General features: G+C 37.1%; 1 protein-coding gene across 3 annotated transcripts in view; it reads left to right on the forward strand.

The window, feature by feature from the left end:
• TEX10 (testis expressed 10) overlaps positions 1–16,604 on the forward strand; it is a 56,003-nt gene that overhangs the window by 1,702 nt on the left and 37,697 nt on the right. For 2 of the 3 annotated variants that reach the window (XR_009541534.1, XM_060154735.1), the window contains exons 2-5: positions 1,804–1,992; positions 3,445–4,157; positions 4,550–4,793; positions 9,601–9,713. Coding sequence is in view for 2 of the 3 variants with exons in the window: in XM_060154735.1 (XP_060010718.1) it covers positions 1,813–1,992; positions 3,445–4,157; positions 4,550–4,793; positions 9,601–9,713 (1,250 nt within the window). In the remaining variant the exon portion in view is untranslated. The remainder of the gene's footprint in view (positions 1–1,803; positions 1,993–3,444; positions 4,158–4,549; positions 4,794–9,600; positions 9,714–16,604) is intronic. The other variant, XM_060154736.1, reaches the window with a different exon arrangement.

Genomic DNA, 16,604 nt, shown 5'->3' on the forward strand with positions numbered 1-16,604 from the left:
TGACAAACCTTTCTGAGCTATGTCTTTAAAGTGGTTTTAGTACCACCTTCTTCACATGGTCTTGTGAGAATTGAAAGCTATTGGTGCATCTAATATTATGCTTGGTATTTACCGGTTCTGAGACTAAGAAAATATACATGTTTGTGCTTATAGCATATCTGTAAGTGTGCCAGGCACAGTTCAGAGTGTTTTACAGATACGAGCTCATTTGCTCCTCATTCAGTCTACCTCATAACAACTGTATGAGATAAGCATTATTATTATTATTTTATTATAGATAAAAACTGAGGCACGGTGGTTAACTATGGCTAGAAGGTGGGAGAGTCTGGCTAAGAACCTAGTCACTCTGAGTCTTGAATCTGCTCTTAACCTGTGTAGCCAAACCCTAGATCATGGGGCTCTAATGTAGTAAAACCTTGCAATCATGTGAATTTGGATATAATGTCATAGGTGATTGGCTTCTGGATTCCTAGAATTTGAGCTGTCTGGTCTTACACCAGCCATTTTATTAATCGCACAATAATGCAAGCCTTCATTTTAGTCAAATTTTTTGGACTCCCATGTGTAGCATTGTAACTTAAAAAAAAATAGCTAGGGATAGGATAATTATGACAGATCAGGAGAAGTTTTATTTATTCCAGAGATACCTACTGCAGTGGGTGTACAGTGCAAGGCAGAATTCAGTATTTTTGTAGTGTGTGGAAAAGGCTTCAAAAAGCGCTGAGCTAGCTCCAGGTATAGGAGGCTCTTTTTTAGATAGAGGTTAGTTTGTGGAAAAATAAAGCTGGAGAGGAAGTTAGGAAGGACCGAATATGTCAAGACAAGGTGTTTTTACTGTAAGCGAGTAAAAGGAGCAGCTGAAATCTCCTGAGCTTTGGTCAGATCTGTGTTTAGAAAGAGCCCCCTGGTGATTCTCTACCAAGTGGACCATGGGGTAGACACTAGAGACAAGACAAGAATTCTGGCGGGGGAACTGTTAACAGTCTTGGGTAGAGATAAAGGACTTAAGAAGGGGCCTGGGAATGGGTAGGAGGCACAGATCAAAGATTTTTTGTGTAATTTGGATGATTTGGATGTAAGTTCAAAGAATGTGGTGAAGAGGGGGAAGTGCAGGATGACGGGGTAATACCTGAGTTATTTATTATAATAGTGACCTAGCTGGTCTTTGTTCCTTATTCCTCTGTTACACTGTATTTCCTTTTATACTGATTTTTCTCCTGCATTTTTGTTTACTGTTTATATCTAGTCTGAACTTTTCCTGGTGTTCACAGTGCTGGTACTTTTCATTTTTGCCTATACCAGGCTTATCCCTACTCCTGATCCATACTCTGTTTTCCTTGCTCATGAAATGCTCATTAACTGTCCTTGATGCATATCTGAATCTTACCCATTTTCAAGCACCCAGCTTAGGTTCATGAAACTTCCTAACTATTACAGGCTGCATTAAATAATAACACTGGTTTTCAGACTTTGTTTTGCTAGGGTTTCTTGGGGGCTTCTGGGGGCCAGGAGCTTCCCCGCACGTGCAAGGTGTATCTATAGCAACTCTGTGCTGCCTCCCCCTCATCCTATGGGCACAAAAAATTTTTCAGAAGTTTTTTTTTAATTGAAGTATATATATTAATTGAAATATACAAAAGTTTTCTATTTAGCACATTGCCCAACCAAAGGTCCTGTTTAGAACGTTGCTTGACAAAAAGTTCCATGGCCAAAATATCTCTTGACTAAACTGATTTTTTTTTTTTACTTCATAAAGGTGATTTATCTTTGTTGATTGTTTTTAAATTAATTCTTTTATCGTAGCACTCAAGAATGACTAAAAAAAGAAAACGCCAAGATGATTTTCAAAAAGTAAAACTAAAAGTTGGTAAAAAGAAGCCCAGGTTAGAAAATGCTACAGTTACAAACTTTAAAACGAAGACTATACATCTGCCTGACCAACTCAAAGAGGATGGAACACTTCCAACAAACAACAGAAAACTTAACATTAAGGTAAATCGTAAATATTATTTTGATAAAGTAGGATTTTCCTTGAAATCATCTAGAATGTTATATTTTTGTGAAAAGTTGTTTTAACTCAGGGTTTATTACTGGCTAAAGGTTGGAGTTTATCTGTTACCCAGATCTGATGTTGCCACTGCAGCTTTCCCACTTCCTCCAGAAAGACTTGCTCAGCTAAAGTCAAAGTGATTTCTCCCTTGTATATTTATTTGATGATTTAATATGTCATCTGGAAATAATTTCTGTATTTCACTTTTTGATGCATCAAGTTTTTGATGTGACAGTTTTTTAGCTGTTTTTATAGCACATTAAGATAGGATCCTGTCTTATCCATTTTTGAACCCTTATAGTATGTAGTTTATTCCAGATTCATAGTGAATGTGTGAAGTTAATTGAAATTTGAGCAGTGATTTTGCTTAAAAATTTAACAGTTTTATTGAAATGTAATTTACACATAATAAAATTTATCATTTTAGAGTGGACAGTTCAGTGGTTTTTAATGTATTTACATTGTTATGCTACTATCACAATAATCTAATTTCAGAACATTTTTGTCACTTCAGAAAGAAACCTTACACCTATTAGAAGTCACTCTCCATTCCTTCCCCTCACTAGACAGACACTGATCTATCTGTAAAGATTTGCTTATTGTAGACAATTCATATAAATGGAATCATGAAATGTGGTCTGTTATTACTGGTCTTTCACTTAGCATGTTTTTGAGGTTCATCCATGTTGTAGCACGTATCAGAACAGTACTTCATTCCTTTGTATTGTCAAATAGTATTCCACTGCAGGGCTATGTCGTATTTTTTCACTCATCCGTTGATGGGCATTTGGTTGTTCCCACTTTTTGACTCTTATGAATAATGCTGTTATGAACATTTGTGAACAAATCTTTGTGAAGATACACATTTTCTAGTTTTGCTTTTTAATCTCTGAAGGTTAAATAACGTCAAAAGGTATTTGAAGTTATTGTTTCTTTACAGATTATATAAATTATTCCACAAATAAAATTGCCAAGTGTTGTACTCTGAATAAAATACACAGACACTCTGAAAGACCACTTAAAATAGGTAGAATATAGGTATAAATACATATTTGGTATATAGTAGGTCTTTAAGTGGTGGTAATGATTGTTGTCATTTTAAATGATAGTGTGCCTAATCCTGCGTAGTTTCAAAAAGAAAATTCTGACTGAAAGTTATGTTATGCTTTTATTCAGCTAAAGCTATGCTAAGATAAAACTTCCTGATCTTAACAAAAGCTTCATTTTTCTAAAAGTAACATTTAGAAATACTTACCAAAGCAGTCTCCAACCCCCCACCCCCACTGGAGTGTCAGTTTATTAGCATAGTTTTAGTTAGCATGCTTGTTTGAAAATGATATAATGTGTATGTATATGTATATGCCTAAAGCTTGTGTTTTTATTTTTATTTATAGGATTTGCTGTCACAGATGCATCACTACAACGCTGGGGTTAAACAAAGTGCTCTTCTTGGACTTAAAGACCTTTTGTCTCAATACCCATTTATAATTGATGCACACCTTTCAAACATATTAAGTGAAGTGACTGCTGTGTTTACAGATAAAGATGCTAATGTACGATTAGCAGCAGTTCAACTTCTTCAATTCCTGGCCCCCAAAATACGAGCTGAACAAATTTCTCCATTTTTTCCTTTGGTAAGTGCCCATCTCTCTAGTGCCATGACTCACATTACTGAAGGAATTCAGGAGGACTCTTTAAAAGTTTTGGACATTCTGCTGGAACAGTACCCAGCTCTAATTACTGGCCGTAGCAGTATATTGCTTAAGAATTTTGTAGAACTTATTTCTCATCAGCAGCTGTCCAAAGGACTGGTAAATAGAGACAGATCCCAGTCCTGGATGCTTTCTGTAAATCCTAATCGGAGACTCACTTCTCAGCAGTGGAGGCTGAAAGTCTTAGTGAGACTCAGTAAATTCCTTCAGGCCTTGGCAGATGGATCCAGTAGGGTGAGAGAAAGTGAAGGACTTCAGGAACAAAAAGAAAATCCCCATGCCACTAGCAACTCCATTTTTATCAACTGGAAGGAACATGCCAACGACCAGCAACACATCCAGGTTTATGAAAATGGGGGTTCACAGCCAAATGTCAGTTCACAGTTCAGGCTACGGTAAGAAGGATTTCAGTTATGTCCACACTCAGTTTTCCTATATTGAATTATAACTGCTGACCGTTGATGGCTAATGGTGGGAAGACATGCAGTTGTCTTCTGTAGTTTCATATAGTTACTCATAATTTGATTTTATTTACTGATGGGAGGAGTCATTTCAAAGTTTATTAATTTACTCATTTGTAGCAAAGCCTAATGAAAAGTAAAAAATTATAGTCTTTTGGCTTTGTCATCTTAGAATTCTGCTTTTCTTCCTAGTGTTGATCAATGTAATTATCAATTCATGGTGCTTCATTTTGCTGGTACTTTATATTTTAAGGTTTAAATTAAGCAAGGAATAATATTTTTTAATTAAATTAAAAAATTTTTTTATTCTTACCTTTCCTTGTTAGGTACCTGGTTGGAGGACTAGGCAGTGTGGATGAAGGCCTGTCATCTACTGAAAACCTGAAAGGATTTATTGAGATAATAATTCCATTGCTAATTGAGTGCTGGATTGAAGCTGTGCCTCCACAACTAGCTGCTTCTGTTGGAAATGGTATAGAACGAGAATCTCTGCAGATTATGCAGCAAGTTCTTAACATTATTTCCCTTCTGTGGAAACTCTCTAAACAACAGGATGAGACCCATAAATTGGTGAGAACTAATAGGTTCTTTATTTTCTCAGTAATGCCTTTTATCATGACAAATTAGAAATCAGCATATTACTATTAATTGGTTATGCATTTTCCAAAAAATTCCCAGGGTTTAACTGTAAACTTATTTCTTACTTTTGCTCAAAACTACAAATTAAAAGTTTTGTGAGTTTATTATCTGTATGTTTAAATTTTTAAGCGAAATGCATAACAGTGTGCTTGATTTCATTTGTTTTTATTAGCTGTAATTCACAATAGAGTGACAATGTATTGTTTATGGCAGATTGATTATGTAGGAACATGCTAGTTTCTGGAGACCTCTTACAGGATTTAAAAAGTGGCTTATTAAGTAGTCTCTTCCAGTTTGTGCCATGTTACCAAGTTTATGGCAAGAAATGGACCAAACTGAAGATCTCATAATCAACCCAGAGAAGTTTTTTACATTTTAGGGAAGGAGCTACACACAGATTTGCTTAGTGTATGCTTTTTTGTTTTCTCTTGATAAAGGATGTAAGATCTGAAAACATTTCTTAAAGTTACCTTTACTGTAGGTAAGCTGTAGTTGTAGATATGGTGTGAGTGAAGTTAACCTAAGTAGTTCCAAGTCACAGGACAGTTTCTTGCTAGAAAGCTGATAGCAAAGACATGTTTCTTGATGAGTAAATTTACCTCCTATTTGGGAAGAATTGAGTGTTGGTGGCTTTTTTAAAGTGTTATGTTGTAGTGAATATAATATATAGTGCATGGAGCAAGTAAGGAAGAACAAGCTCTAAGATTAATTGGTGCTGGATTAATGTGGTTAACCTTAAAAAGGGTGGCTGCAGGAACAATACTAAAGCTTGAAGCATCTGTTTTACAGAAGAATTTCTGTAAGGACTTGACAAGGCAGGTGTGAATCCTTGAAGTTGCCTACATACGTCCAAAACTGGCAAGGCAGTTTTTTAGTTTTATTTAGCTCTTTTTATTTCATTCAAGCTCACGAGTTAGTAAGACACATAAAATAAGACTGGGGTAAATTATAATAGTATTTCGTAATCTTGAAGAGCGTTACAGAATCGTACTAAGGTGTGTGTTTCTTTTAATAGCTTACTGTATCGCTATTAACCCATTACCCATCATTCTGTAGGGATGTTTTATGAATTGCTTTCTCAAATAGGATGGCATTTTGTTGATTATAATTTTGAGCCTGTTTTATGATTTATTGCATAAATTGGCAAGAAAATGATCATGATTGGGGTATTGTATATGATTTTATGAAAGTGAAGCTTGTTCTCCTTTATGGCAATTAATTTGTGATTCTAGGCTAGTCACAGTAATAATGCATGCAGCTTCTTAGAAAATATATACATTATTTGGAGTCTTGAATGGCTGTATTTTCATTTGAAAGGCTAAGATAAGAAGTAAAAGTAATGATATTCAGTGTGATCTTAAGTACTAGGCTTTTTTTCATTTTCGGAAAGCTGAAAAATAAAATTCCAGGCATTTTGGTGTTTGTTTTTTCCTGGGCACTGGTTAGTGTTTATTATTGCTTTAGTAATAGTATTTGTAATTAGAATGGTAGCACTAAATGCAAATTCATTAATTGTGCTAGTTTTGGATCATCTGCTGTCATTCAGATGATACTGACAAAGGATCTAAACACTGCCTTAATTTTATGGATGTTTAAAGTAGCTATATTCAGAGCTATTCTGTGGTATTATGACTGTATTTATTAGCAGTCCATTAACATAGGATACTAAGTTCAGAAGACTGGTTTGCCTAGACTGTTGAAGGTTATATAGAATACTGAATTGGGATACTGTATAAAATTGAAATAAACTGAGGTGGTTAATTCAAATAGGAATAGCATTTAAAAGCATCCACAGGTAGAATTTGCTAATTTACCCTGGCAAATTTGTTATTTTCGAACTATAATAACTAGATAAGGTAAGACCTATTATCTTAGAGTCAAAGTATAAGTATGTATATTAGTTATATCAGGTGACATTAAAATGCACATTAGTTTATTTTTTGTTACCATTCCCACTGTTAGTTCCTCTCTCTCATTCACCTTCAGTTATAGCTTAGTAGTTAAGGTATTGGGTGACCTGTAACAGCTCAGACTTTAGGAAGAATGAAATGGCATTCCTAGATCTTAAATGCTAATTATGTACCACAGGCTGAATTGTAGCTCTTTTCTCTCAGAAAATGTGTAGGTTTTCTGTTGATAAATTGGCGTCTGTATTAGGTGCAACCTTAGGGTCACTGACCACTTACTTTTAGGTTTTGCTAAATGCATGTAGTGTGTTCGTATTTTGCTGCAAAGTTGAGGAATTTCATTTTTATCCAAGTAGTAGTATTTTAAACCTTTTTAGGAATCTGAAATCTTTCATCTTTGCTTTGAAAACAAATCTCAAGTTACATTAAATCTTATTTGCAGTGGTTGAGTACTCAGATCCTTACTGAGGTTGCTTATTTCTGATATACTGTGTGTATCCTTAATATATAGCTAGTTTTAAAAATGAAATACAATTTAACATTAACTTTTTAATTAACTTTGGTTTTTGGAGTCCTGTATTAATAGCTTCAGGTCAGTATTATAATTTTACACTATAGAAATTTTGTTGTGTCTTAGCTTTGTATTTTTTTTTTTTTTTTTTCTTCGGTATGCGGGCCTCTCACTGTTGTGGCCTCTCCTGTTGCGGAGCACAGGCTCCGGACGCGCAGGCTCAGCTGCCATGGCTTACGGGCCCAGCCGCTCTGCAGCATGTGGGATCTTCTTGGACCGGGGCACGAACCCGTGTCCCTTGCATCGGCAAGTGGACTCTCAACCACTGCGCCACCAGGGAAGCCCCTTAGCTTTGTATTTTAATGCTTGCTACTTTTTGCCCAAATGTTTCATTATTGTCTTTTTACCATGAAAATTAGAATTTGTGAAGAAAAGTTAGATGCAATCATGCGTCAAAGATTTATTGAGCATGTATAAATGTGGGTCTTTAAATTAATTAAAATTCAGTTCCTCAGTAAACACTAGCCACATTTCAGGTGCTCAATAGCTTCAGGTGGCAGTGGCTACTGTACTGGACAGCATAGATATAGAACAACTCCATCATTGCAGAAAGGTCTTTTGAATAGCACTGCTCTGCAGTGTGCCAGGTTCTGTTCTAGGCTCTGGGAATACAGAGATGAACATGACTGACAAGGTGAGTACTTAGCTCTTGGTGGGGTTGATGGATGGTAAACAAATAGATGATGTTGTTATTAGGAATAAAGATGAAAGTGGGGTAAAGGGAGAACGTATGATGGAACAGTGGGGGGGAGCTGTTTTAAATAGGAGGTCAGGAAATGCTTTCTTGATATTTAAATGTCACTGAATGAAGTGCAGGACCAAGTTTTGTGAAGACCTGTGGGAAGGACCTTCTAGGCACAGGGAACAGCAAGTGAAAATCCCTGAAGTGAGAACAAATTTGACATATTTGAGGAATGGCAGGAAGTCCTGTGCAAGTGAGGTACTTGAAAAATGGTAGATGATGAGGGAGAAAAAGTGACAGTAGCCAGATCATATGGTACCTTGTGGTAAAGAGTTTGGATTTTAACCTGAGTGTGGTGAAAAGACATTGGAGGGTTTGAGCAGAGGAGTGGCATGATCTAAATTATGTTTATTTGTAAATTTGACATATTAAAGTTAAATAAAACACTAATGAACTCCCATGTGCTCACTATCCAGCTCTAGCAAAACTGGAGGCTAAACGCAGACCATTGATCCCATGGATGACTAGTCGTGTCCTACATACACACCTATTTCCTTTATCCTTCCCTATATTATTTTGAAGTGTGATTTATGTTTTAAAAGATCACCCTGGCTGCTATGTAGATTATTGTGTTTAGGGGGAGCAAGACGAAAAGAAAGGAGACCATTGGGAGGCTGTTACAGTAATCTAGGTAAGAGGTGGCTTGGAGTAGAATGGTAGCTAGTGGTTGAAGTGATGAGAAACAGCTGGATTCTGATAAAGCCAACAGGACAGATGGTGTGCATAGTGAAGAAAAGAGGAGCAAGGGTGATCCCTATGTTATTGTTCAAATGACAGTGTGACTACCTGTGAGGAGAGTTCAGTTTATTCATTTTAAATTTAAGATGCCTGTTAGAAGTCCAAGACAAGTTGTCAAGTACACATTTTTAGGTTGGGGAGAAGAGAAGAATCCAGTGAAGGTAACTAAGGAGATGTAGGGTGAGTAGCTATTTTAGCACCTCAAATCCCACAAGCCAAGCAGCCCCTCAGTCCCTGGCAAAATGGAATGATTGGTTCTGTGGATAGCAGGAAATAAGAGTGTTGTAATCTGAAATTAAGACAGTGTTTCAAGTAGGAGAAAATGATACATTGACGAATACTGCTGAGGAATTTTAGAGAAGTGCGTTGCTTTGTGAAAGTGTTAAATACCTTTAATGGGCAACAGAATTGCTAGGGAATGGAGTTACAGTTAAGTGGAACACTAGGTTGAAGATTTTCTTGTATATTTTGTAAATATTGTATTAGTTCAGATTCAGAATTTTCTTAAATCTTACTTCCTCCCTTTTTTCTCCTTTTATACAGATAAAATGCAAGTAAAAATAATTAAATAAAAGCACCAAAAAGATGAAAATTGGATGGCCTAACAGTTTATTCTGACTTTAAGATTTATTTACATATTGTATCATTAGCAGAAGGTGTATTATAATGGTAAATTTATAGTTGAATATTGACAAGTTGTTAGATTTCTGCTTAAAGTCTTATTTGTCATTTTAAGTTATTGTTTCTTATAGATTTTCTAATCTTTGCTTATTTTACTAGGAGTCATGGCTTCGAAAGAATTATCTTACTGATTTCAGACACCATTTCATGAGTAATTTTCCATATGCCTTAAAAGAAATAACCAAGCACAGAAGGAAAGAGACAAACAAAAGGTACTGCCATTCTTTTTCACTGGTTAACCTAAAATTATCAGAAAATAATTAGCTTTAAACTGGAACTTTCTATACTGTGAGGTGTTTTTAATCTAGATTTTATCAAATAGAGATAAAAACAGTAGTATGGCTGATCTTGAACAAGTCACTTTAAGCCCTGGGACTTCCAATTTTACTTACTTTTATTTTTTTAATCTTTAAAGTGAATGTTTTGTGCTAAATGAGTGTCAGGTATCAAATTGTGCACATATGAATTTAATAAAATTTGCCAAGGTGGGTGGTTTATTTGTGAGAGGCACTGTGTAATTATTGAATCTTTAGGTGAGAGAGTATCTTAAAGGTCATTAGTTCATTTGTACATGAGGAAACTGGTAATGAAACTAATATCAGTATCCAGAAGGAAGAGGGATGATTGGAGAAGAATATATCTCTTTTCTAAAAAAAATTTATGGATTAGAAGATGGAGTTTAAAAAAAAATGTAAGCCTGGAAGTTATTTAAAATGTTTACCTCAAGTGAGAGCAGATAAATGTAAAAACAAATTGTCTAATAAAATTTGACAAGCAGGGCTTCCCTGGTGGCGCAGTGGTTAAGAATCTGTGTGCCAATGCAGGGGACAGGGGTTTGAGCCCTGCTCTGGGAAGGTCCCACATGCCGCAGAGCAACTAAGCCCGTGCGCCACAACCACTGAGCCTGCGCTCTAGAGCCTGCGAGCCGCAACTACTGAAGCGCGCGCACCTAGAGCCCATGCTCTGCAACAAGAGAAGCCACTGTAATAAAAAGCCCGCGCACCGCAATGAAGAGTAGCTCCTGCTCGCTGCATCTAGAGAAAGCCTGCGCACAGCAACGAAGAGCCAACACAGCCAAAAATAAGTAAGATAAAGAAATTAAAAAAAAAATCTACAGGTTTTTAAAAAAAAAAAATTGACAAACAGATACAAGCTAGAACACAAAAGGTGCAGTTCCCCACCATGAGCAAACACTTGAAGGGATCTTGAAGTCTGTCAGAAGGTTCTTACATTTATCAAAAGAAAGAAACTATGTGGAGAATCAGGCTCATGGAGCAGAGTTCAGAGGATATGCTCAGAAGTGATAAGTCTAGAGATAAGTCTATTGTAGGCAGATGAACTTTTCATTCATTCACTAATTATTTTGGTTGCAAAGTATTATGACAGATAATCAGATGTCTTAAGGTATACTCCTTGTTCTCTTAAGTGATTTCATAAATTGCTAAAATCGGTACAAAGTCTTAAAATTGATAAAAGAGTGTGTCATGGTCTAGTCAGAAGATGGAAATCACACCAGTGATTTTAACAGAGAATTTAATACAAACAGTTTTTTTTTTGCGGTATGCGGGCCTCTCACTGTTGTGGCCTCTCCCGTTGCGGAGCACAGGCTCCGGATGCGCAGGCTCCGCGGCATGTGGGATCTTCCCGGACCGGGGCACGAACCCGTGTCCCCTGCATCCGCAGGCGGACTCTCAACCACTGCGCCACCAGGGAAGCCCTACAAACAGTTTTTAACTAGGCATTAAAGAAGTGGAAAGACGAAAGGGAACAGTAAGGTATTGTGGAGGTAGCGCCTACAGGAAGCGGCTACTGCCTCTAGATTGGGAGAACAAAGAGAAGAGGGGAAGAAGTTTGGAGGAAAGCCTGTCTGGAGCCAAAGCTCAGACCTCTAGGAAGGGGTTGGTGCTCAGCTGGTGCTAATGTCTTTGAGATCACAAGAGCGGCCCTGTGGGGCAGGGGTCCAGGATTTGGCAACAGGGGTTCTGGCTGGCTGGTGCTGGTGTTTCTAGGGGCATGATGATGCTGGTTCTGTGTCAGAAAAACCACAAAGTGGAACCAACTGTGGCTACTAGAATGAACTGCTGCTGGCTTCTAGAAGAGTTGTTGGGTTGCACTGATGGCAAAGGGAAGCAAAAGTAGGACTAGGAAGCAAACAGAAAGGAAAGTGTCCCATTTTCCTCTTACAGCTTTCCAGTCTCTAGTACTCCCTTATTGGCAGAGCCTAACAAGAAGCCAGCTGTAAAGGAAAAAATGTGGCTCAGTTCCAGGATCACAAAGCAGAGTGTAGAAGGGTGGTTTTGAAGCTGAGAAACAATAGCTCAGTAACTTGCAGGAGAATAAGTGAATTTACATATTTAACACAAGGCATATGTAAGTGTCATTAGAACTTTACAATTAAGTGCTGTAGGAATTCATAGGAAGAAACATCCTTGTTAGGATAAACAGACAAAGCTGTGTTAGAGGGTAGTATTTGAGCATGGATATGATTTTAGCAGGCAGAAGTGAAGCAAGGGAGGAGAGATTACACTAACTGGAGGGGATAGCATATGAGAAAGCTGTAGGGTTAGGTAATGAACATGGGACCGATCTGGGTCAAATCTGGTTTCTGCTCTTGACTAGCCTTGATGCTGAAAGTCATTTCTTGTCTCTGAACTTCCTTTATCTTTCATCCTTGATCCTTTTGGCATTGAAGACTATTGGTTGGATCAAAACCACGTTTTAGGAATATTAATTTAGAGTTTCTGGAGTTGGAGGGGACAGAGAATCAAATAGGGAGATACTTTCTTGAGCAAGTAGGTTGTTAGGGTTTGTTTCCTCCAGTTACAATTTTCTTACTAAAGCAAAAGTTTTTAATCAGGTGTGTGGATAAGCTTTAGAATATCCTTGAACTCTTGAATTGTGTGTGTGTATATTTTGTCCAGTAAGAGGTTTCAGATATAATTTTCATCAAAATGAGATTGAATAATGGTTAGAATGTTTGGAATTTGGTAGACCATTAAATGTAAGTAAATTATTCAAGAGTATATTGGTATACTGTCATTATTCACTTTACTGGACACTTAAAATGTTTAAGGCAGTTACTATACCAGGTGCTGAGCATTTAGTGGAAAAGGAGATAGGTAGGCCAGTTCTCATGGAGTACAGTCTAGTGAGGGAGACTTTATTTCTATGATTCTTTTCAGTGACAGTGATAAGATCAGTGAAAAAGAATGTAGGGTAATATAAGAGTATATGATAAGAAGCTGGTCTTTCATGGGGGGCGGGGGGGGGAATAGAGTCCTAGGGAACGCTGTCCTGATGAAGTGGTTTGTGCCAAGATATAAAAGGTGAAAAAAGGATATGAAGAGGCTGAGGTGGTGAAATTGTGGAATTTTTAACAAAAGTGAATTGGCAGTATAATTTATTCTTCGTAAATTTCCCTAGTGATTTGTTTTTAGGGAGCACAGGCTGCTACTGTATTGAGTTGGCCAAAATACTTCCATAAGGTAGTGCATTGAATATTTAGCAGATAGCCTGTGGAGGGCAACATGAGTTAAAGTTAGGGGAGCCAACAATGGTCTAGGCCAGTGGTCTTCATACTTACTCATGTACTCCCAGTTAATATTTGACATGATGTCTAAATTTTTTAAATCTTAGGTTGAAATGCAGCGTTACAAAGGATGTTGTTTATTATTATTGTGGTAAAATATATATAACGTAAAATTTAGCATTTTAACCATTTTTAATTGTATAGTTGAGTGGCATTAAATACATTCCCATTGTTGTACAACCACCACCACCATCCATCTCTAGAACTTTTTCATGTTCCCAAACTGAAACTCAGTACACGTTAAGCAGTAACTCCCCATGCTCCCCTTCCCCCAGCTCCTGGGAACCACTCTTCTACTTTTTTGCTTCTATTAATTTGACTTTTTTAGGTGCCTCATATCAGTAGAAGCATACAATATTGTTTTGTGTCTGGCTTAATTTCTCTTACCATGATATCTCAAGGTTTATTCATGTTGTAGCACTACTAGCATTTCATTCCTTTTTTTTTTAAATGGAGTTTATTTTTTAGAGCAGTTTTAGATTCATAGTAAAATTGAACAGAAAGAATAAAGTTCTCATATACTGTACTACTCCTGCCCCCACAGTTGCATAGCCTCCCTCATTGTTGGTGTCCCACCCCACAGTTACATATGTGTTGTAATCTATGAACCTATGTTGACACATTAACACTCAAAGTCCATAGTTTATGTTAGGGTTCACTATTGGTATTGTACATGCTGTGAGTTTTGACAAATGTGTAATGACACGTACCTGCCATTATAGTATCATACATGATATTTTCACTGTCCTAAAAATCCTCTGTGCTTTGCCTATTCATCCTACCTTCCCCCATGTTTTTTTCATGGTTTGATAGCTCATTTCTTTTTAGTGCTAAATAATATTCCGTTATATGGATGTGTTTATCCATTCACTTATTGAAGAACCTCTTGGTTGCTTCCACGTTTTCATTACTTCTTAAGGCTAAATAATCTTCCATTGTATGTATATATCATATTTTATCTATTCATCTGTCAATGGACATGTGGGTGGTTTCTGCCTTTTGGCTGTTGTGAATTATGCTGCTATGAATATTGGTCTCCAAATAGCTGTTCCAATCCCTGCTTTCAGTTCTTTTGTGTGTATCAAAGGTTATAACTTTGGCGTTACTGAAAATAGTGACATTTTTAAAATTCATTGTAGTTGAGTGGTCTTTAAGAAAGCTTTCTTCTTGTACTCATCCTTTATTAATTTATACGGTGATTATTCTAATCAGGTAATTCGCATATGTGCTGGGAACAGATAACAGCTAAGTCTTACCTTTGCCTTATGAATCAGCTTGTGAGAGGGAAAAGTTCACTGCTGACTAGAGTAGCCTAATAGTTGGGAAGATTTTCCAGTGTGCTGGGAAAATAAATTTATTTTTTCAGAGGGATTGCTTTGATTTAGCAAGTTGAGGTTAACTAAGTGGTGGTTGGGTGGTTGGGATCTATTGCAAAGTGTATTGGGAGAGGCTGATTTTCTCTTTATGGTAGTGATAGAAAGTTTCTTTTAGAAATACTTTTTTATTATTTTTTAAAAAATTAATTTTTGGCTGTGTTGGGTCTTTGTTTCTGTGCGAGGGCTTTCTCTAGTTGCGGCGAGCGGGGACCACTCTTCATCGCAGTGCGCGGGCCTCTCACTGTTGCGGCCTCTCTTGTTGCGGAGCCCAGGCTCCAGACATGCAGGCTCAGTAGTTGTGGCTCATGGGCCTAGTTGGTCTGTGGCATGTGGGATCTTCCCAGACCAGGGCTCGAACCCGTGTCCCCTGCATTGGCAGGCAGATCCTCAACCACTGCGCCACAGGGAAGCCCGAAATACTTGTTTTTGAAAAGTGAGCTATATTAAACATAGTGGGTAAATAATAGTTCATACAGTATGTGAATGATTACATTTTAGGAAAATGTACTAACAGATAGATTCTTCGTGGGAACCCGAGGATAGAATAAGCCCCAGAGAAAGACAGTGCAGTAGGAATTGAGTACAGTCGACCCTTGAACAGCTCTGGGGTTGGGGTGCTGACCCCTCTGTGCAGTGGAAAATCCGCAGAGAACTTTACAGTCAGCCCTTCATATCCTTGGTTCCACATCCTCATATTCAACCAACTGGGGATTGTGTAGTAACTGTAGTTCGTATTTATTGAAAAAAATCTGTGTATAGGTGGTCCCACACAGTTCAGATCCATGTTGTTCAAGGGTTAACTGTACTTAAGCAGAAATCAAAAGGAAATTGACTTGCAGTTTCATCTATAGAAGAAATCTGGGCTTCCTGTAATTGAACAGAAATGTTTGTTAAGGCTAAAAGGAAAGATCATCTGGAACAGTATAAAAGGTTACTTAGTAAAAAGAAATTTGTTGAATGTATTGTACAAGCTTGTTTTGCTTCTTTGCCCTTGGCAGATAGTGCATAATTTTTTATAAATTGAAGGTTTGCGGCAACCCTGCATTGAGCAAGTCTGTTGGCGTCATTTTTCTAACAGCATTTGCACACTTCATTCATGTCTCTCTGTCACATTTTGGTAATTCTTGGAATATTTTTAACTTCTTCATTATTACATTTGTTATAGTGATCTGTGATCACTGATCTTTGATGTTACTACTGTGACTCAATGAAGCCACAGATGGTGGTTAGCATTTTTAACCAATAAAGTATTTTTAAATTAAGGTATGTACATTTTTTTAAAGCGTGATGCTATTGCACATTTAATAGACCACAGGTGAGAAATTGCTGTAGTGCCATTTTTCTCCTTTCCTTTAAAGACTCTAACTGAATGTATGTTAGACCTGATTGCTGAATTTTTTACCTATTTCTCTTGTCTTTATCTCATATCTTCCAGGTTTTAATTTTTTAGTTTTGTTCAGTTGTATTCAAACATATATTTGTTGAATTTATTTTCTGTTTTTATTTTTCAGTTTTAGACTTTCTGTGCAGTTATTCCAGCATCATTTGTTGAAAAGACTATCCTTTCTCCATTGGGTTGCTTCTGCTCCTTTGTCTAAGATCATCAGTTGACTATACTTTGTAGGCCTATTTTAGAGCTCTTCCATTAACCTATATTTATCTGTTCTTTCACCAATACCATGCTGTCTTGATTACTGTAGTTGTATAGTAAGTCTTGAAATTGAGTAGTATGAGTCCTCCAACTTTGTTCTGCTTCAGTCTTGGGTAGTCTAGGTTTTTGCCTTTCTGTATAAACTTTAGAATCACTTTGTCGATAACTACAAAATAACTTGCTGGGATTTTGATTGGAATTGCGTTGACTCTACAGATCTAGTTGGGGAAAAATCGTTACTTTGGCTGCTGAGATGATGCAAAACTGGGATTAAGTTTTATGTAAGAGCTGTTTTTACTTCCAGTTCACCTTTACCCTGGAAGGGAGGCCCTTAAGGGTCCAGCTTGAAGTAGGGGTAATATATGAAAGTCCCCATGTTTGGCAGGCCCTGGGCTTTGTTTGACTTTTCCCTGTGAGGCCTCTAAAAGGTTACTTCATTTTTCCAGCCTTTTCTTTGGAATTGGCAGTTGCCCTCAGGTCTTGCTTT

Source organism: Lagenorhynchus albirostris, chromosome 7, assembly GCF_949774975.1.
Source record: "Lagenorhynchus albirostris chromosome 7, mLagAlb1.1, whole genome shotgun sequence".
Classification (NCBI taxonomy): Eukaryota; Metazoa; Chordata; class Mammalia; order Artiodactyla; family Delphinidae; genus Lagenorhynchus; species Lagenorhynchus albirostris.